The sequence below is a fragment of the Zootoca vivipara genome, chromosome 8 (genome assembly GCF_965207765.1).
Source record: "Zootoca vivipara chromosome 8, rZooViv2.hap1.1, whole genome shotgun sequence".
In the NCBI taxonomy this organism is placed as follows: Eukaryota; Metazoa; Chordata; class Lepidosauria; order Squamata; family Lacertidae; genus Zootoca; species Zootoca vivipara.
In genome coordinates, this window is record NC_142591.1 from 3200754 (window position 1) to 3223570 (window position 22817).

The 22817-nt window shown below is 42.6% G+C and overlaps 2 protein-coding genes across 2 annotated transcripts in view; one reads left to right on the forward strand and one right to left on the reverse strand.

The window, feature by feature from the left end:
* The window catches only part of SORCS2 (sortilin related VPS10 domain containing receptor 2), a 138977-nt gene extending 137965 nt beyond the window's left edge, over positions 1–1012 (reverse strand). Inside the window, exon 1 of the mRNA XM_035103573.3 lies at positions 673–1012. Within this exon, the coding sequence (XP_034959464.3) occupies positions 673–963 (291 nt within the window). The 5' untranslated portion in view covers positions 964–1012. The remainder of the gene's footprint in view (positions 1–672) is intronic.
* An 8517-nt stretch (positions 1013–9529) lies between these two features.
* Positions 9530–17935, forward strand: GRPEL1 (GrpE like 1, mitochondrial). Its single transcript, XM_035103506.3, has 4 exons — positions 9530–9663; positions 11419–11584; positions 15733–15814; positions 17272–17935. The coding sequence occupies exons 1-4, from the start codon at positions 9557–9559 to the stop codon at positions 17616–17618; spliced, it is 702 nt and encodes a 233-aa protein (XP_034959397.3). The 5' UTR covers positions 9530–9556; the 3' UTR covers positions 17619–17935.
* The last annotated feature ends 4882 nt before the right edge of the window (positions 17936–22817 follow it).

Consider the following 22817-nt stretch of genomic DNA (forward strand, 5'->3'; position numbering starts at 1 on the left):
ACATTTCAAAATAAGATATTGCAAAGGAGGTCAGCCACAGAATGTGCACTGAATGTAGCAAACTTAACAAACAAACCCTGAAATAAATCGCCTCTACATTAATTACCGCGGGCATTTAGACAGAGAATACATTTCCATGAGAAGGGAGTTTGATAACACCAAAATACTGAGTGGGAGAAGAGAGCGGGGGCGTCTCCCATTGTTTTCGCCGCAACCTATTCTGGGTCTCCCGGTGTTTCCAGCAAGCGCCGCGCAGAATTCCAAGGAATCCCCGTCCAATCCAGAAGCAAAGGCGGGCATGCCTCGCGAACCAGGCATCTGAAGGCAAGAGGCGGGCGCTGAGCCGCGGAGGTTAACCCGTTTCTGGCGCGTCAGATGGATGAAGTGGTCTCTTAACCGAGCAGCTACTCGGTCAGCTGGCGGCGGCCGGGGGGGGGGTTGTCTCCGAAGAAGTCTGAATAGGCAACCCGTCGCCCTCGGGTTAACTCTTGCGCTACCAGAGCCGGGCACCAAGACATGCCCATGACATGCCCTGGGGTCGGGTCTGAAGAAGGTTTTCCCCTGCCGTTTCCCCAATCTGACACGTGACTACAACCCCCCCCCCAAAAAAAAACCACATTCTTTTCTTTTTAGGGTGAGGGACCCGCCCCGCCCGGGAGACCCCGCACTTACGCTGCTGTTTTCGCCCGTCCAGTGCACCATCGCCTGGTTGTGCGCCGCGTCGCCTTTGAGCACGAAGGAGGTGGTGAGCAGAGAGGCCCCCTCCGGAGGTCCCCCGGCGGCGGCGCGACCCCGCAGGCCGGCCGCCTCGTCCCGCGGGCTGCCGCCGCGTCTCTGGCGGCTGCTCCGGTCCGGCGGGCGCGCCGCCCAGGAGGCGCCCAGCGCGAGCAGCAGCAGCAAACGGAGCGGAGCTGCCCGGCTGGACGCTCCTCCGCGCGCCCCGGCAGCTGCTGCTGGCGCCATGCTCGGCCTCCGCTGCGCCGCCGCCGCCGCCGGGCAGGGATGCGAGTCTGGCAGCAGCAGTAGGCGAGGAGCGGAGGCGGAGGACGGGGGGGAGCGAGCCCGAGATGGAGGCGGGAGCGTGGCGCGGTTGCGCGGCGTGGGAAACAACGTGCCAGCAGGGCTTCCACGCCCAGTCGAGGCGCAGCGCCGCCCTCTGCCGGCGGGCCCTGCGGAGCCCCGGAGCGGAGCCGGCCGCCTGTCCCGACGGCTGCTCGCAGCAGGGCTGCAGCGGGACGCGCCGGAGCAATTAGACGGGAGCCCCGCGCCCCGCGCCTGGGCAAGCGAATGTCTCCTCTCAGCCTCTTCTTGTCACGGCCGGCCCGCCCAGGAGGGCAAGGGGAGGTGGCTGCCTCAGGCAGCAGGATCCACAGGGGCAGCTGGTCCCGTCGTGGAAATTGGCTTCCTCCACCAGCGCCAGATTTGGAGCCGTGCGGGCACTTCACCCGCACCGACCCCAGAGCCAAGGAAGCGCAATATAATGATAATGATGCCTATTTATTCTATTTAGGGGGGGGGCACCAAATTTTGTCCTCACTCAGGGTGCCATATATATTACAAAAGTCCGCCCCTGCCCCCCCACCTCAATGGGATTTGAAATCCAATAAATTCCTAGGAGTGCCCCCTGTCAGTACAGTATTTCTTTTTGCCATTATGCAACCCCCAAACCAAGGAGATAAGGATACAACCTTTAGAAGACATCTGAAGGCAGCCCTGTATAGGGAAGTTTTTTTAAATGTTTAATGTTTTATTATGTTTTTATATATGTTGGAAGCCACCCAGAATGGCTGGGGCAACCCAGTCAGATGGGTGGGGTATAACTACTACTACTACTAATTATTAATTATTGAATAGGATGTCTATTTTCATCAGAGAAATGTTGGAGCGTATGGTGTATGCAGCCACAGTGTGTGGGCACCATGGAGAGCGAGGGGGCTCCACCATCAGGAAGTGAGGCTGGGAGCTTGTCCATTCAAGCATGGGCTTCAAGGAAACTCCGGACAGAACCTTAGAGAAGATATTTGCAGCAATTGTGCCCGTGAAACAGTTTGTGTGAAACAGTGTGGATGCTGAAGCAAGTGGCCTGAACCATTCTCCACCCACCCACCCACCAACCCACCCCCAAGGCCAGATCTCTCAGTTTACAAATGGAACACACTCAATAGGAAGCGGAACATGTTCCGCTTCCAAGGCAAAGTCCACAAACCAAAACACCTACTTCCGCGTTTGCAGTGTTCTTAATCCAAGTTGTTCATAAACTAAGCTGTTCTTAAACCAAGGTACCACTGTACATGCCTGTACCTGTTCACACCCCTTGGATGTATGGAGAGCCCCTCTGTGGACGTAGTACCCCATGTTGTATAGGCTAGTGTTTAAAATGCCCCAATGTGGTTGGCTTTTTTCATCCCTTCCTCAAGTCCATGGGAATATGAGGGTGAGAATCTGTTTTGCTCACATACCCATGACATACCTTTCCACCTCACTGTCTTAAAGATCCTATCCCTGCTTACAAGTGAGACCATCTGCTGTTGTGTTTTGGGGCAGGAGGCCAGGGCACCCTTTTTGCTTCATAAGCAAGGGCGCTCTAGGCTGATCAGAAACGGAACACAAGGCGATAATGATGCCCACAAGCCTCATGAGTGAAGTTCCCGTGGGGTTGCAGGCTGTCAAAAGAGTCAGAGAGTAGAATGATGGGTTCTGAGAAGAAAATCAATGGCAGGCGCTGAGTAAAATGCCATGTGTGAGAAATCAATGAGAAGGCTTATATGAAAAATTATCCTTATTGACAATGAACTCTGGAGGAACTGCCACAAATAAGTTCCAAGATACACTATGTTATTTTCAGGGGTAACTTCATGTCTATTGAGGGCTAGTGTGTATGTTTGTTTTTAAAGTGGTAGTAGAGTTCCAGTATCTTTCAGTTGATTCCTGTGGTCTTTTAGATGGATCTTACTTTTTACATGGGGAGGAAGGAAGGAGGATGCCACACAATAGACTATTTCCACCTGTCTGCTATGTGCATTCTCCACCCCCAACTCCCATATTTGTTGGCACATATTATATTTGATCCTGGTTACAGGTAGGTAGCCGTGTTGGTCTGGATCGAAGTAAAATAAAAAAATTCCTTCAGTAGCACCTTAAAGACCAACTAAGTTTTTATTTTGGTATGAGCTTTCGTGTGCATGCACACTTCTTCAGATACTGAAGAATATCTTCAGATATCTGAAGAAGTGTGCATGCACACGAAAGCTCATACCAAAATAAAAACTTAGTTGGTCTTTAAGGTGCTACTGAAGGAATTTTTTTATTTTATATTTGATCCTCTTAGGGCCATTTCTCACAACAATGTCTGCATGTGGTGGCTATGAGAAAACAGCAGCTCAAGCTGATTTCCATTCATTTATTCCAGGCATCCCCAAACTTCGGCCCTCCAGATGTTTTGGACTACAATTCCCATCTTCCCCAACCACTGGTCCTGTTAGCTAGGGATCATGGGAGTTGTAGGCCAAAACATCTGGAGGGCCGCAGTTTGGGGATGCCTGATTTATACCAATCACTTGTTGAACACAGTGCTGAATCCTGCTGCCACATGCCAGATTTGGATTTTGCACATCACTGCCACCAATCCTCATTTAGAGTGGGTTCAGTGTTAGAAACTAAGATATGAAAGCTAGGAGCTAAATGGCACGTAAAACCTAGGTTATGGGTGCCACAACAGAATGTCTAGGTGCACTTTTTTATAAGAATAATACAAAGCTGAAAATGAATGAACTGCAGCTAAAATCTTATGTTTGTTTTTCACGTGGTCTAGTCTTCATCTGTTGTCTTTGTCCATGGAGTTTTCTTGGCAGGGTTACTGGAGTGGCTTGCCAGTTCCTTCTCCAGGTGGATCACGTTTAGTCAAAACTCTCCACTATGACCTGTCCATCTTGGGTGGCCCTGCATGGCATAGCTCATAGCTTCTCTGAGTTATTCAAGCCCCTTCGCCACGACAAGGCATTGATCCATGAGACAGCATCTTAAAAAGCAGAGACATCACCTTGCCGACAAAGGTCCGTATAGTTAAAGCTATGGTTTTCCCAGTAGTGATGTATGGAAGTGAGAGCTGGACCATAAAGAAGGCTGATCGCCAAAGAATTGATGCTTTTGAATTATGGTGCTGGAGAAGACTCTTGAGAGTCCCATGGACTGCAAGAAGATCAAACCTATCCATTCTTAAGGAAATCAGCCCTGAGTGCTCCCTGGAAGGACAGATCGTGAAGCTCAGGCTCCAATACTTTGGCCACCTCATGAGAAGAGAAGAATCCTTGGAAAAGACCCTGATGTTGGGAAAGATTGAGGGCACTAGGAGAAGGGGACGACAGAGGACAAGATGGTTGGACAGTGTTCTCGAAGCTACGAACATGAGTTTGACCAAATTGCGGGAGGCAGTGCAAGACAGGAGTGCCTGGCGTGCTATGGTCCATGGGGTCACGAAGAGTCGGACACGACTAAACGACTAAACAACAACAGTCTTCATCTGAAGACTGCAAAAAATGAAGCCATGCTTCCCTTGCCTGCCCCTCCTAATATTCTTATGAGGGTCCCTCAAAACACTGCCTTCCGTAATGTCAGCTGAGAGGTAGAACCTATCGGCTTGCCTGACGCTGCAGCAATATCTTGGAAGTCCAGGGGGAAGTTCCTATGCCCCCCCACGCCCTTAGTGCCAGCAGTGGCAGTTTTAATCTGAAACCTTAGGCACAGTCCTGCGCCCAGAGCTCAGAAATGCTTGTGCTAATGAAATTCCCAGTCACAAAATGTGCCTAGAACAATGGGAGTTTTGAATACTGAGTAGGTTGCACTTACATATCAGAAGCTGAATCTAGTCTGTAGAAGGATGAGGGGCAGCAAACTGAGCTTCTATCTTAGAAAGACAACGGCATTGTATGGGAAATAGGTCAGTTGCCTGTTCTGGATGGGGCTGCATTCCCTTCTGAAGGAGAAAGTCTGCAGCTTGGGGAAACTCCTTCATCCATCTTTGTCACTATCTTCGTGCCTTCTTTCTCCCAAAGGAAACAGAAGAACAAATGAGGATTTTAAATGCAGAAATTTCATCTCAAGAAATTATAGAAGCAATAAAACAAGCAAAGACAGGGAAATCTCCAGGGCCAGACAGAATAACAGCCAAATACTATAAAAAAAAAACTGAGTGACCAGCTTGTGAACCCATTGAATGATGTTATGAATGAAGTTCTAAAAACAGGTGAAGTCCCAGAAACATGGAAAGAGGCTTATATAACTTTAATACCAAAACTAGATGCTGATGTAACATTGGTTAAGAATTATAGACCTATATCCTTATTAAATAAAGATTACAAAATTATTTGCATTTGTGCTGTCAAGTAGATTGAAAAAAATCTTAAATATTTTATACATTATGATCAATCTGGATTCCTACCAGGTAGACAAAGATAATATTAGAAATGTATTAAATATTATAGAGTACCTGGAAGTGAGAAACAAGAAGAAAGCAGCACTGATGTTTATAGATGCTGAGAAAGCATTTGATAATGTTTCTTGGGACTTCATGAAGAAAGTGATGGAGGAAATGGGATTTGGAACAATTTTTAATAGGGGGCTACAGGCTGTCTACTGAGAACAAAATGCAAAAATAATTGTAAATCGGGTGGTAACAAATAGATGTAATATACAAAAAGGAATAAGGCAAGGATGCTCGTTATCACCGCTGTTGTTCATTTTGGTTCTGGAAGTTTTGACAAGAAAAATAAGAGAAAATAAAGAAATATTAGGAATAAAAGTTTTAAAAAATGAGCATAAATTAAAAGCCTTTGTGGATGATTTGGTAATTATGGTTGAAGATTTAAAAAAATCCCTTCCAAAAGTAATGAACATAATACAAGAGTTTGGACAAGTGGCAGGATTTAAATTAAATAAAAATAAGACCAAGCTGATATTTAAAAATGTTAAAGAAAATGAAAGCAAATAAATAGCAGAAATGCTAGGGATAGAAGTACCGTATGTTGTTGTTTAGTAATATCCAACTCTTCGTGACCCCATGGACCAGAGCACGCCAGGCACTCCTGTCTTCCACTGCCTCCCACAGCTTGGTCACACTCATGTTTGTAGCTTCAAGAACACTGTCCAACCATCTCGTCCTCTGTCGTCCCCTCAATCTTTCCCAACATCAGGGTCTTTTCCAGGGAATCTTCTCTTCCCATGAGGTGGCCAAAGTACTGGAGCCTCAGCTTCAGGATCTGTCCTTCCAGTGAGCACTCAGGGCTGATTTCCTTCAGAATGGATAGGTTTGATCTTCTTGCAGTCCATGGGACTCTCAAGAGTCTCCTCCAGCACCATAATTCAAAAGCATCAATTCTTCAGCAATCAGCCTTCTTTATGGTCCAGCTCTCACCTCCATACATCACTACTGGGAAAACCATAGCTTTAACTATACGAACCTTTGTTGGCAAGGTTATGTCTCTGCTTTTTTAAGATGCTGTCTAGGTTTGTCATTGCTTTTCTCCCAATAAGCAGGCGTCTTTTAATTTCGTGACTGCTGTCACCATCTGCAGTAATAGTGCAGCCCAAGAAAGTAAAATCTCTTACTGCCTCGATTTCGTCCCCTTCTATTTGCCAGGAGGTTATGGGACCAGTGGCCATGATCTTGGTTTTTTTGATGTTGAACTTCAGACCATATTTTGCGCTCTCCTCTTTCACCCTCATTAAAAGGTTCTTTAATTCCTCCTCACTTTCTGCCATCCAGGTTGTGTCATCTGTTGATATTTATTCCGGTAATCTTAATAGAAGTATACAAAAGTATACAAAAGAAGTATACAAAAAGGTAAAATATTTGGGTGTATGGATAACAGCAAAAAATATGAACATATATATAGATAACTATGAAAAAATGTGGCATGAAGTAAAAAGAAATATGGACATATGGAACAGGATGAACCTTTCTTTATTGGGAAGAATTGCAGCAATAAAAATGAATGTACTTCCAAGGATGTTATTCCTCTTTCAGACAATTCCAGTAATAACGGAATGCATGCTTCAAAGAATGGAAAAGAGAGATTTCAAGATTCATCTGGAGTGGGAAAAGGCCAAGGATACAGAGAACAATTGGTAGAACAGGAAGGGAAACTTAAAATGAAAGAATATGAAGAAATTAAAGAGCACCTTCAAAGGTGGTTTCACCATGGACAGTTAAAGGATGTTTTTAAAGAGGATAATAAAAAGGGCTTCTCATACTCGGTTTCCAAATTCCAAATTGTTAAAGAAGACATATAACATCCTTTGGAGTGGGAAACTAAGGGTGAAGAAGTAAAGCCAGTGATGATAAAATGGGCACAAGATATAGGCCATAATATACAATTTGATGATTGGATAAAATTATGGGGTTTTGTTGTTGAAATTTATGGATTGCATACTGTTGAGGGAGAACTACATGAAGATGATGTATAGATGGTATGTATCACCAGTTAAACTAGCAAAAATGTATAAAAATGAAAAGAAGGAGTGTTGGAGATGTGAGGCTGAAGGTACTTTTTGCCATATGTGATGGGAATGTAAAAAAGTAAAAACATATTGGGAAATGATATACAATGAGTTGAAAAAAGATGTTGAAAATAACATTTGTTAAACAACCAGAAGCCTTCCTGTTAGGTACAGTATTCTAGGTCAAAACCTGCTGAAAGAGAAGAGGACATTATTTATGTATGCTACTACGGCGGTGAGAATTTTGGTAGCACATAACTGGAAGACACGAGAAATTCCAACAAAAGAGCAATGGCAAGCGAAATTGATGAACTATGCAGAGATGGCAAAATTGACGGACAGATTATGAGAAAAGGACAACAGAGACTTTGAAAAAGAGTGGGAAACACTTATAATATATTCACAGAAAGAAAATAAGAATATGGACTTGATGGCCACATAGGCTTTCCAAGATGTATAAAGGTGTGCAAAATACTTGCTGGAGATGTGAGGAAGTTGGCGATTTGTTCCATATCTGGTGGAAATGAAAAAAATTTAAATTATTTTGGAATGAAATTCATTTAGAATTGGAAACAATATTTTCAAAAATCACCCAGAGCGTATCTGTTAGGGATCACAACTCCAGATATACCTAACAAAATTAAGAACTTTTTTTGTATACCTCTGCTGCAGCGAGAATTTTAGTGGCATATTATTGGAAAAGTGACCTAGTAAAAAGGAATGGCTCCTCAAAACTGTAGATTATATTGAGTTGGCCTTTTTATCAGAAAAAAATAAAAGAAAATCCGAGAAGCAAATTTGTAGAAGCGTGGAACAGCTTTTTATGTTATTTAAAAAAGAGGTGCGATCTTAACATGGTTCATGCGTTGGAATAACTCTCGTAAGAACATGTTTGAAAGAATGTGAACAAAATGCATTACTGTATAAGATTAAAGTGGTTTTTGATCAGTTAAAAAATAATACGTGTTAATCCTATGTCACCCCCCTATTTATTATTGAATCAAAGGAGAGTTTGAATAGGGAAGTCAACGTTTATTTATAAATTAAGCTATTATATTATTATCTAAGGGAAAAGTTGAAATGAACAGTTTGAATGTATTACTTTTTGTATCAAGAAATTATATGTTATACTTATTGTATATACGTACCAATATAATTTCAATTGATTTGTTGTTATTAAGATTTTTGCTAATATTAATATTGGTAATCTTTTCCAAGGAAAGGGCGAAAATGTGTTATACCCTGTTTCCCCTAAAATAAGACATACCCATAAAATAAGCTGTAGCAGGATTTCTAAGCATTTGCACAATATAAGCCATACCCCCCCCAAAAGACATAGTGATAGGCGCAGTTCTGTAGGGTGCCAAGGAAGAGGCGAGGCTGGACGCGTGATTACAAAATAAGATATACCCTGACAATAAGCCATAGTGTGTCTTCTTGAGGAAAAATAAATATAAGACAAACACGGTATGTATGTTATTGACATATGAGATGTTTTTTTAAATAGAAAACAAAGTCAATATATTTTTAAAGTATTTTTTATTAAAGATTTCTTGAGTTACAAAGGTGTGTGCAGTGTCAGTTTCATTTGTTAAGACACTAAAATTTTTTAAAAAACAAAACAATAAATTCGTAGATTTCTCAATTGTTGCCTAATGCTGCTGCGTTGGGAGAGCAACAACGGGTCTGACTGAGCCCAGAAGTTAAATGCCAGTGTGAGTCTACTTATTAGATCTATAGCCGCCCTTTGCTCAACTCTCGTTTGACTCGCAATTAGTACGCTTTCAAAAGGCGAACTGCAGGCCCGGATGTCGACATGCCCTTTTGTTCCCTCCCTCCCACGCACGTGATTCCGAGGGCGTGGCTGATTGGCTGCATGATCCGGAAAGAGAACTCCAGTCGACCTGCCTGATGATTGGGCAGAGGCTGTTGGTGAGGTCGTCGTTGATTGGCTACATGGCCCACAAGGGGGAGGGGCCCGCTCTACCTGCCTGCTGATTGGGCGGAGGCGGTTTCCGTTGGCGCGTTTGAGGTCGGGGAGGGGAGGAGGCAGAGCGGCAACATGGCGGCGGCAGCGGCGGCGGGAGCTGTACGGTCCGTGTGGCGGCTGGCGGGGCTGTCAGCGTTGCCAGGGCGAGGCTCCTTTCTCGTTCCGCAGCACCCGCAGCGGTAAGGCGGCAAAGGCCGCGGGACTTCTCCCCCCGCCGCCCTGGAGAGCCGGACGCGGGTGGGTGGGAAGGCCGGGAGGTCTCCGCATGCCTGAGGCGAAGAGGCAGCAGCGGGGGGCGGGAAGCCAGGCCCACATCCTGACGGTCCCCACGTATTCCCCCGTCCCGGAATCTGTTTTTATTTATTTTACATATTTTCTGTTCGTCGTATTTAATCCCTCGTTTTCTTCCAAGGGACTTGAGGTAGTTATCCCCCTCCCCCCCGCGCTCCACAACAACCCTGTGAGGTAGGCTAGGCAGAGAGAAGGCAGCTACTGGCCCCCAAAGTCACCCCCAGTGAGCTTCACGAGTCCAGTGGCAGAATTTGAACCGTGGTCTCGCTCAGATCCTAGTCCATTACGTCACGCAGCCTGTCGTACTCTGGGAGGAGGTGATCTTTCCCGGTTTAGTTTTTCTGCGTGGGCGGGGGGGTGGCGGCTGCTATTCCCCCCCCCGTCCTTTTCTCTCTTTCTCTTTAGGCAGTTAAATCCTTTCAGATTCGCCTTTGGCCATTGCTTGGGGCAGTATTAAAAAGCTTTCCGATACCCGATCCACCTTAACAGCAAATGACTTAATTCCTTTTGAGCAGGGATTGTCTGCCTTGCACGTGCCAACGGGACGCTTCTGAAACCAACGTGGGCAATAGGGGGTATTGGTTCACTTAAATATGCTGATACTTTAGAGCAGAGCTCACCATCCCCAGGTGAAACATAAAGGAGGGACAGTATAAGTCTCTTTTATCCTGAGTGCATTGTATCTTGTGAAACCCTGAGATCATTAGATGAAGGATGGTATATAAATATAATAAATAATAAATAATACTGTATAGGTATTGTAACTAAATGTGAACTAGCCCTAACTTTCCTGGGAGAGTTATGTACTTGGCTGTGTTTTGCAGCAATACTGTACATTGTAGACAAGGAATCTGTGGCCCTCCAGATGTTGCTGGACTAGAACTCCCATGATCCCTGCTGGCTGGAGCTGGTGGGAGTTGGAGTCTGACAGCAACTGGAGCACTACAGGGGAACCACACCTGCTGTACATTCATATCTGGAAGTGATTCCTGTTGGGAAGGTGGTGAAATTTATGAGAAGACACTTAAAAGGACTGTGCTGCACATCTGTTCTTCAAAAATTAGTCAAACTTTTAAAAACCTTGTATATGATTATACACTTTTTTCTAGGTGTTCTGTTCCTAATTGAGAAGTAGTGAGGCCTGTTTATGCATGATTAAATGTTAAAAGGTCAAGTTGTTTGAAGGAAGGTTATCCCTCTCTCTTATGTGTGATTTTTAATATATTTGTTTTTATTGATATCTGCATACCAGTCTGTCACCACCACAAGGGATATGGACTGGAAGGATGTGCTGCAAAAACTGTATTGTGGTTCTTGAAAACTGAGAACCTCAGTAGACATTTCCTTTTCCAAGAAAAAACAACAAATGGTTTATTGGATTGGGCTCCCATTATGTATAATCTTGACTATTAGTATAGAGTTTTGCCGCATGGAATTGTATTCAGTGTGGTGCTAAAAAAATCATTTTAGCAGCATGCATTTTTGCTTGTCTGATGTAACAACCACCCCCTCCCCTCCCTATATAGCATTTTGGGGATTCTGATGAGTCATGACCCTCCAGAGAAGATTTGGGGATAAGAGGTGGCAATGTGCTCGGTCTTAAAAAGTTGCTTTGAGTTTTACTGAACCTGATATTGTTTCAGGACTTCTCAGCTGCTTTGCATAGTGACACAGGAGAAAGGCACTGGACCAAACTTGGAAGAAGATCCAAACCAGATTCGACATGAACAAAAATCTGATACTGGCTCTGCTGAAAAGATGTTAATAGAGGAAAAGGCCAAACTAGAAGAACAATTAAAAGAAATTACTGTAAGACTCCTTTTGGTTTATATATTTGTGTAGCCCTCGAACATCAGATAGACAGCGTATGCATATTACTTTTCAGTAGTTTCCTTTAGCAGTTGCCTCTTGAAAGTGCTAGCATAATAGAAGTGAGAATGTATAGCCTATATAACTTACATGTCTTGAGACTACTGCGCTCTGTACATGTGGTCATTAATTTCCCCCCACTGGTGAACCAAAGTTAGATTTCATTTTTGTCAAAAGGAATGGTTAGGGTTTTCTCTTCTTTTTTTACCATGTATCCAGTTAATAAAAAAAGAGGAATGGGACTTTTATCTTGTTTACTTAAATGGGCTCTGGTGCCACAAAAATAGGGGTGTCTCATGGTTTGCTGATGTTGCTTTTAATAATGCCAGATAATTGTAGGATTTAACAGCATAGCAAATGGCTGAAGTAATATCTCTCCCTTTATATTTCTGTCTTGCTTTTAATCATTATCCCCTCACTTGTGGGTCACAAGATGTATAAATTTCTATTAGAATCATAGAGTTGGAAGAGACCACAAGGCCCATCCAGTCCAACCCCCTGCCAAGCAGGAAACCCCATCAAAGCTTTCCTGACAGATGGCTGTCAAGCCTCCGCTTAAAGACCTCCAAAGAAGGAGACTCCACCACACTCCTTGGCAGCAAATTCCACTGTCGAACAGCTCTTACTGTCAGGAAGTTCTTCCTAATGTTTAGGTGGAATCTTCTTTCTTGTAGCTTGAATCCATTGCTCTGTGTCCGCTTCTCTGGAGCAGCAGAAAACAACCTTTCACCCTCTTCGATATGACATCCTTTTATATATTTGAACATGACTATCATATCACCCCTTAACCTTCTCTTCTCCAGGCTAAACATACCCAGTTCCCTAAGCCGTTCCTCATAAGGTATTGTTTCCAGGCCTTTGACCATTTTGGTTGCCCTCCTCTGGACACGTTCCAGCTTGTCAATATCCTTCTTGAACTGTGGTGCCCAGAACTGGACACAGTATTCCAGGTGAGGTCTGACCAGAGCGGAATACACTGGTACTATTACTTCCCTTGATATAGATGCTATACTCCTATTGATGCAGCCCAGAATTGCATTGGCTTTTTAAGCTGCTGCATCACACTGTTGACTCATGTCAAGTTTGTGGTCTACCAAGACTCCTAGATCCTTTTCACATGTACTGCTCTCAAGCCAGGTGTCACCCATCCTGTATTTGTGCCTTTCATTTTTTTTTTTCCCAAGTGTAGTACTTTACATTTCTCCCTGTTAAAATTCATCTAGTTTGCTTTGGCCCAGTTGTCTAATCTGTTAAGGTCATTTTGAAATGTGATCCTGTCCTCTGGGGTATTAGCCACCCCTCCCAATTTGGTGTCATCTGCAATCTTGCTCAGGATGCCCTCAAGCCCATCATCCAAGTCATTGATAAAGATGTTGAATAAGACTGGGCCCAAGACAGAACCCTGTGGCACCCCACTAGTCACTTCTCTCCAGGATGAAGAGGAGCCATTGATGAGCACCCTTTGGGTTCGGTCAGCCAGCCAGTTACAAATCCACTGAATGGTAGCATTGTGTAGCTGCATTTTACCAGCTTCTTTACAAGAATATCATGGGGCACCTTGTCAAAGGCCTTGCTGAAATCAAGATATGCTACATCCACAGCATTCCCTTCATCTACCAGACTTGTAATTCTGTCAAAAAATGAGATCAGATTAGTCTAACATGACCTATTTTTCAGAAACCCATGCTGACTTTTAGTGATCACAGCATTCCTTTCTAGGTGCTCACAGACCGTTTGATTAATGATCTGCTCTAGAATCTTTCCTGGTATTGATGTCAGGCTGACTGGGCGATAATTGTTTGGGTCCTCTCTTTCCCCCTTTTTGAAATAGGGACAACATTTGCCCTCCTCCAGTCTGCTGGAACTTCGCTTGTTCTCCAGGAATTCTCTCAGATTACTGCCAGTGGTTCTGAAATCACCTTTGCCAGTTCTTTTAATACTCTTGGATGTAGTTTATCTGGCCCTGGAGACTTGAATACATCTAAACTAGCCAAGTATTCTTGTACTATCTCCTTACTTGTTCGGGGCTGTGTTTCCCTTGCTGAATCATCTGCTCCATGTTCTTCAGGTCGGGCATTGTTTTCTTTTTTGGAGAAGACTGAGGTAAAGAAGATATCGAGGAGTTCTGCCCTTTCTCCGTCCCCTGTTCGCATTTCACCATCTTCTCCTCTAAGTGACCCCACTGTTTCCTTGTTCTTCCTTTTGCTACGGACATACCCATAAAAACACTTTTGTTGCTTTTAACCTCTAGCAAGCCTGAGTTCATTCTGTGCTTTAGCTTTTCTGACTTTGTCTCTACACGTGCTGGTTATTTGTTTGAATTCCTCTCTGGTGGTTTCCCTCTTTTTCCATTTTTTGTAGATAACCCTTTTAAATCTTAACTCAGTTAAACGTTCTTTAGATAGCCACCCTGGCTTCTTTAGGCACCTTCCATGTTTCCGTCTCATTGGTATTACCTGAAGTTGTGCTTTTAATATCTCCCTTTTAACAAACTCCCAACCATCATGAACTCCCTTCCCTTTTAGTATTTCTGTCCATGGGATTTCACCTAGTGTTTCCCTAAGTTTTCTGAAGTCGGCTTTATTAAAGTCTAGAATTTGAGTCTTAGTATGCTTGGTTGCTCCTTTCCGCTGTATAATAAACTCCAGAAGAGCATGGTCTCTCCCACCTAATGATCCTGCCACTTCTATCCCACTAACCAGGTAATCACTATTGGTTAGGATCAGATCTAAAATGGCTGATCCTCTTGTTGCTTCTCCCACTTTCTGGACAATGAAGTTGTCTGCAAGGCCAGTGAGGTCATCTGTTCCAGGAAGGCATCATCTGTGTCCTCAGTTTGGCTTGGGGGTCTATAGTAAACTCCCACAATGAGATCACTGTTATTTTTCTCTCCCTTAATTTTGACCCAGATACTCTCAATATGGCTTTGAAGTTTAAAATCTTTTCACAGGTATACACATCCCTGACATATAACGCCACTCCTCCTCCTTACCTGTTTGGTCTATTTCTCTGAAATAGATTGTATCCCTCTATTACTACATTCCAATCATGAGACTCATCCCACCAGGTTTCAGTGATGCCTATTATGTCGTATTTAGTTTGCTGTACCAAGAGCCCAAGTTCATCTTGTTTATTTCCCATGCTCTGTGCATTAGTATACAGACATTGAAGACCATTGATCATTCCCCCATGTCTCTTATTTAAGGATTTTTTCCTCCCACCACTAAGTCTCCGTGCTGTTTGCTCCATTTGGTCCTTGACATTTGGGTGATCATCTTCAGCACTTGGTAGACTCCTACTTTCAGAACCACTATCTCCCTCCCCCACATAAGTCAGTTTAAAGCCCCCCTGATGAGGTTTTTGAGTTTCATGGCAAAAACATTCCTCCCAACCCTTGTGAGGTGCAGCCCATCACTTGTCAGAATTCCATCTTCAAGAAACTGCAGACCGTGATCTAAGAATCCAAACCGTTCCTTCTTGCACCATTTGCGGAGCCAGTTGTTCACTTCCCCTATTTTTCCCTCTCTCTGTGTGCCACGTCGTTCAACTAGGAGGACAGATGAGATGACAATTTGTGCATTTAATTGCTTCAACTTCCTGCCGAGAGCCTGATAATCACTTTTGATCTTCTGAAGGCTATTGCTTGCAGTGTCATTGGTTCCCACATGGACCAAAAGGAAGGGGTATTTGTCAGTGGGTTTTATGATTCCTTGCAGCCGTTCTGTTACATCTTGGATCCTGGCCCCAGGGAGACAGAACATCTCTCGAGACGTCTTATCAGGTCCACAGATCACTGCTTCTGTACCCCTCAGTAGGGAATCCCCTATTACCACTACACGCCTCCTCATAGGCTTGGTCGGGATTCTTCCATGTGCTGTCCCTTCCAAGGTCACCTGCATATTCCTGGAGGACTGACACATCACAAATTCAGTGTATCACTTGGAGGAAAAGACAACCCTTTTGATCCAGGAGCACAGTTAGGATGGTGCGTTTGGGGGACTCATTCATTCTTTGTCTCCATTTCCTGGAATTTTTTAACATAGGCAGTTGGTTTTACATTTCCACTGTTTATTTTCCCCCTTCTCCAGGACAAGTATAAACGTGCCCTGGCAGATGCAGAAAATATGCGACAAAGAACTCAGAAATTGGTAGAAGAAGCAAAGTTATATGGTAGGTGTAGGCTGTATTTGTTGTTACTAGCACTAGAACACCACATTAAACATAAATGAAAACTGAAGCTTGTAAATTCCAAAATGGTACTGCCACTCAGCGCATATGCTATGCTGCTTCAAGTGATCTAAAGACGTACTTTTTTCAGCTGGTGCATTGAATTAGTGAGCATAAATATGATTCTTGTTTGCTTAGTAAGCATGAGAGAAAATATACAAGTGAGAGCAAGAACCTCTGTGGGCCATTTTTGTGATCAATGTGACATCATCATGACACCAGGTAAATCTATTTCCCTTCGCACATGTGGTCTGAAGTCAAAAACAATGCAGGCAAAGGCTTGGGTTTGCAGGTGCTGATGATCAGTTGATTGGTGGCACCTGGAAACCCTGCTTACTTTGCCCGGATGATTTGAAGTCATACTGCACAGCACACAGGTAAGCTGCAGTTTCACTTCTCCCAGACTACTCCAAAGTCATAAATGTCAGGTGTGTGTGACTTGGGGAAACTGGCCTCAGATGTGAAATTAGGACCTCCACTGAGCCTTAATAGGGATGCCAGGCTGGAAATTCACCACTGATCTTAACTATAGAAAAAAGAATTTCACAAGGTGGAAATTTTTGCAGCTTGAATTGCTTACTGCTTTTGCCCAATACCCCTTTCAGTTAAATTTTCAAGAGACAACATTGGGTCATTGTACAGAGCAGGAAAAATGCACATGTTTATCATATACACTGGTACCTTATTAAAACTTAGGCTTGAGGGTGGTTGTGAAAAGGGTTAAGTTACTTATCCAAATATATTTTCATTAACATATGGCTAAATCTGAATTTAATGGAGATTCAGTCGCACATCATTTTTTGTATTGGTAATACTTGATAATGTATCTTTACTGGTTGTAGAAGCTAATTTGATATATGCAGGATGATTTAAGATGTGATGATTAGTTAATGTGATTTCAAGATCCAATTTATATTATGAACTTTTGGAATTTGCCTGGGATAATGGATCGAGAATAAAATTTAGAATGAGTGATTTAGAAGAAGAATATTGATAAGATTTAGAAGTGCTAAATTAGTTATAAAGAGAAACGTAGAAGGGAGGACAGGAGGAAGTCTATAGAGATAAAGAATTGCATTTGAACAAAATAGTATTATATATAAAGCTAAATTTTGATGTTATTAGTGTTCAATTGTGTTTATGAATTGCTATATTTTTGCTCTTTTTTCTTTTTTCTTTTTATTGCTGTATTTTTTATTTTTATTGTTTCTTCTTTTTGTCTTAATATAAAATCAATAAAAAAAATTTTTAAAGAAAGATAATGCATCTTTACCATATACATGCCTGAGCTTTGAATCCTGGAAAGAAAATATAAAATTAATGGTTCCTTTCATTGTCTGATGAAATGTTGATGCATCTCTAAGGATTATCTGAAATTTTATTTGCTTTTCTTGCTTTAGGAATTCAAAGTTTCTGCAAAGATTTGCTGGAAGTTGCTGATGTTCTGGAAAAAGCAACAGAGAGTGTTCCCAGAGAAGAACTCAAGGATGAAAATCCACATCTCAAAAACCTTTACGAAGGTCTTCTCATGACTGAAGTTCAAATACAGAAAGTGTTCACCAAACATGGCTTGATGAAACTGAATCCTCTTGGAGCCAAGTTTGATCCCTATGAGCACGAAGCATTATTCCACGTTCCCATGGAAGGGAAAGAACCTGGCACTGTTGCTTTAGTATCCAAGGTGGGCTATAAGTTGCATGGCCGTACTTTGAGGCCTGCTTTAGTAGGTGTTGCAAAGGAACCATAGCTGTCTAATCTTAGAGTGCCACAGAACTAATAGATGCCCAGATAAAGACCCACTAAACATAATGTGGGAGGCTAAACTAAATGGTGGAAGAAGCTTTAATGCCAATGAAGCAATGTTGAAATGTGTTTTTAAAACGAATACCAATAATGTGGTTGGGAATGCAAAGTGAGTGGTATGAATTGCAAGCGTGAGTCATCTGTATCCTGTGAATAATATTATGGTGATTAATGAAAGGTATTCTGCATTGTAATTAGGCAATTTAGTAACAAGAATAATGCCATGTAGATTGTTCAGAATGAAAATCTTTGATCTTTTCAGTGTCGTGTTCTGTGTACAAATTAGCATTTTTGCTTATTCTTTTATGAATACAGAGTTGGACACCAGCCTAGTACTAACTTAAATAGCTTCTGTTCCCATGGAAAGCATAAAATTTGTATGTCACATAACACAAGTATTTGGTATAAGTGCTGTTAGCCTTTTCTATATTTAGTTTAGTATTGAATCACATTGCACGACCTTGAAATGACAATTGAGCTAGAAGAGATGTATTGAGGCCATTGCAAAGAAAAGAATAGCAAGTTCATTTAGTAACTGCTTGCAGAAACACAACCAAATTATTATTTTAAGAGTTCACAGACATCAGCTAGTTTTCATTGAAACCAGTATTTTTTAATACTTGCTGTTCCCTGCGTGCTTCATCGAAGTCCTCTGGCACAAAGAAGAGTCTGAGGTCTGAGGCCGTTGACATAAAATAGGAGCACTTCATCTTCTGAATTCTTTATGATACCTGGGGAACAGCTTGTTAGGGATTTTGTTTTGTTTTTTGAATCCTGCCAGTTAACCTTCAGAATGTCAAACGATCCCTACTGGATCAAACCCAAGGCCTATGTAGTCCAGCATCCTGTTTCCCAAAGCTGCATACCAGATGCCTATAGGAAGTTTACAAGTGGGACGTGAGGACAGTCTCCTACTCCAGTTGTTCCCTAATGGCTGGTATTTGGAGACCAGGTGCTTCTGAGCCTTGAGGTAGCATATACCCAGGGGTGGAGAACTGGATCCAGCTGGTGGACCAAGTTTGACAGGTGGGGCTGCCCATCAAATGTCCAGTTTCTGCCCACATGATTTTAAATGAAACTGCAGACAAAACAGTCTGCAAAGTGCTTCTGATCACCGGCACTTGAGAAACCTTATGATCCAAGCTCCATTTTTACTTGCTCTGTACATGACATCAGGCATGTCTGGTGTAGAGCAGGTGGGCATACTGTGGCAAAGTGACCTCATGGGCAAAATGAGGAAAATTGGTGGCCTTAATTAGGCCTGTGGTCTGTGGCTTCCCTACCCCTGCATACAGCTATTGTGACTGGTACTTATTCTGCATGAATTGGTCTGACCATCCTTTTAAATCCAGCAAAATTGGTGCCAGTGTTACAGATACTGCAAATGAAACAATGATCACATTTCCACTTTTTTCATGCTTCTTAATTTCTTACGTTTTCTTTTCTGTATTTGCATTGATTTCCACCAGATGCAAAGTCAAATCAGTTTTGCAATATTTGATCCCAATATTTGGGATGGTGATTGATCCTAACAAGGATTAATGTACAAATATTTTTACATCAATCAACAGATAATTAGGAAGGTGCATGCTTTGTTGCTTTGCCAACAAAATGGCAAACATATTTTAAAAAATGCTTAAATAATCTGACGTAGGCAGGTTACATCCATGCTTGCTTGTCTTCAGGCCTGAGCCTTGTAACACCACCTGCTCCTAGACTAGGGATAGGGAACATTTTGCCCCAGTAGGCTTTCTCTCCCCATCCCTGCAGGCCAAGTTCAACAAGCAGATGAAAAGAAGCTTTCTAAAAGTTTTACTCCCGCATTTTTGGGTTCTTGCCTATAAACAAACTGTCCAGAACAACCATTGCTTTTTTCTGGCGGTACTCAAGGGTACACAGCACCAGCCCCCCCTCCGCCCCCCCAAAAGCACCGAGAACAACACGCTCAACTTTTTATTCCTGTTTTGGTTTTACTTTTTTAAGCTGCAGATTTGATAAATGGGTAAAGCCCATTATCTATTTTTAGTGACAAAACTTTTTTTATTAACTTAGGTTGGTGACTTGTACCAGTCTCCTGAACTATACAGCATAAAGTGAGAGTTGTTTTATTAAGGGGGAGGGGAGCCGTTTTCCAGTTAATGAGTTTGATTTGGATAGTGGATAAACTTGCAAGGAAAAATGTCACTAGTAAGTACTGGATGGTGATTTATGGTGACAGGCCTTTTTAATTGTTCACTTCTTGAGCAAACAAGCCCCAGCGCTGAAGTATCAAACTAAGGAAACAAGTGAGTTAAGCAATGAAACGACTCGAGGGCAAGTACCACCACATACTTGTTTAATTAAAGTAGTTTAAACCAGTGTTTCTCAACCAGTGTGCCTCCAGATGTTTTGGGACTACAACTCCCATCATTCCTGACCACTGGTCTTGCTAGCTAGGGATGATGGGAGTTGTAGTCCCAAAACATCTGGAGGCACACTGGTTGAGAAACACTGGTTTAAACTAATAGGAGCTAGATCCTAGGGATGGAAAGTCTGTAGATAATCTAGTTTTCATCTTCTATTACCTGTTGTGCTCTCCCCCCCCCCCAAAAAAATAAGGTCCACTTTACCTAATTGGCTGCATCAACAGCTGAGGAAGCTTAGCCAGGGCAATAAATTTGGAACACTCTAGTGAGGGAGTCTGCTCCAAAAGTGAGAGGGAGCTCCAGTGATGAAACATCAAGCTACAGTAACAAGGGAAGTTGAGCAGTAGGGTGAGGTTGACACACTGAAGAGGTCATGGCATATTGCTCTGTCACTCTCCTTAGTGACCTAACAAAACCCAAGCTCCCAAGTAAACTGCCTCAGTAAACAGCAGCAACAGGTATTCAAGCGGAGAGCCAGCAGGGTTGTGGGGGATATCCAGTGTGTCACAAGTGTGACAATGCATACTGCGTATCAGGAAAGGTACCATCAGGGCTAAGAGGAATGTATAATTAATGAGTGATGTCAAGGAAGCTGTTAGAAGCAAGGCGGCTTCCTTCGGAAAGTGGAAGTCTAGTCCAAAAAGGAACAAGAAGGAACACAAACTTTGGTCAAAAAAAATGCATGCAGATAAGGGATGCAAAAAAGAATTCAATAATCATATCGCTTAAAAACTTGCAAAACTAACTACAATTTTTTAAAAATGCATCAGAAGCAAGAAAGCAGCTAGGGGTGTGTTTAGACCTTTGGATAACAAGAGTAAAAAAGTGTGCAAAAGGAGACTACAGAGAAGCTGAATGAAATATTTGCATCGGTTTTTAGAGAGATGTAGGGCAGACAAACTGAGGAAAACAATGACTACCAAGATGCTTACGTTTTAAGCCTTATTAACAAATGAAAAATAAAAACAAATCAGGTGATCTAGTTCATATTGTGTACTTCGGACTTTTAAAAGCTTTTGCCAGAGTACTTCACCAAGGATTCCTGAGTAAGTTTAGCAGTCATGGAATAGGAAAGGTTATCTTATGGATCAGTAACAAGTTAAGAAACAGGAAGCATACTAGGAATCAAGGGGTAGTTCTTCCAGTGGAGGAATGTAGAAAGTGAAATCTCCCCCCTCCCCCCCCCAAAAAAACCCAGTGTTGAGACATTTGCTTTTTAACTTGTTCATATGTGATCTGGAGGTTGGGATGAGCAGTGGGGGAGCCAAATTTACTAATGATACTGAATTGCAAAGAGCCCTGAAACCAGGTGAAAACTGGTTATATGGCAAATGCCGTTAAATGTAAGCAAGTTTAAAGTGATGCACAATGGGGCAAAAATAAACTCCTAATTTTGCATATATGAGGTTGAGGTCTGAACTGGCAGTGACTAGGAAGGAGAGATTGGGATTGCAATGGATAGCTAATTGAAAACTCAATTTGTGGCAGCTGTAAAATTAATTCAGTCTTTGGCATCTTTAGGAAAGGGACTGCCAATATAATAATGCCATTATAAAGATTTATGGGGTGACCACATTTGGAGTACTGTGTGCAATTCTTACTGCCTCGCCTAAAAACGGACAGTGCAGAGCTAAAAAATGGCAACCAAAATGATCAACTGCCCATCCTTTGAGGAAATGTTAGGACATCTGGGGCTTTTTAGTTAGAAAAGGTAAATAAGGGTGAGGGCATGATATACCGTGTTTCTCATATTATAAGACACGTTTTATATTTATTTTTTCCACAAAAAAACACACTATGGCTTATTTTCAAGGGATGTCTTATTTTTTTCCTCTTCCTCCTGCCGCGGCCGGCATTGCTGCTGCGCCTATCACTATGTCTTATTTTCGGGGTATGGCTTATATTCCTTGAATGCTTAAAAATCCTGCTATGGCTTATTTTATGGGTATGTCTTAAAATATGAGAAACAGGGTAGGTGTGTAAGATCCAGACAAAGTGGATCAAGAGAGGATTTTCTTCCTCTTTCCAGATCCAGGGTCATCTAATGAAGCTGAATCAGTTAACCAAAACTAAAAGCCTGACATGCACATCAGAGATTCAGGGCAGGCAAAAGTACTTCTTCACAACAGCTGTTATTTTCAGTTTGCTGCCACAAGATATAGTGATGGACTAGGCAAATCCATGGAGGATGGAACTATCAATTGCTACTACCCTTGATGGCTATGTATGATCATTGCAGTATGCTTCTATACCAGTTGCTGGGATCCACAAAGTAGGGAAAGTGCTTGTCCTGCTTGGTCACTCTGAAAACAGCATGCTGAACGAGATGGGCCTTTGGTCTGACTCAGCAGGGCTCTTGTCTTAATTAGCTGGGTTTTTTTTCAAATAAAAAACCCCCTAAGATTTGTGCATCGACTGGCCTTTTAAATGTTCATTAGATGTCATGCTTTTAATTTATCATTTAGTTGACTCTCGTGTCATACTCTACTCCCAGATGCACCTGCAAAAATTCCTCCTCATAGAGCCATCTGTGGTTTCCAAAGTTCTGCTGAACTCGACAAATGCATGCTTCAAACTGTTGTGAAACCCTCTTGAAGCTGCTATTGTTATATGTCACTTGTTCTTTATGATAACTTTTGCACATTATGATGATCACAAAGACTGAATGTGTCTTTGTATATGAATGGGAATGCCCACCAAGACTAGCTGTAGTATGTGATAGATCACCCACAACTATA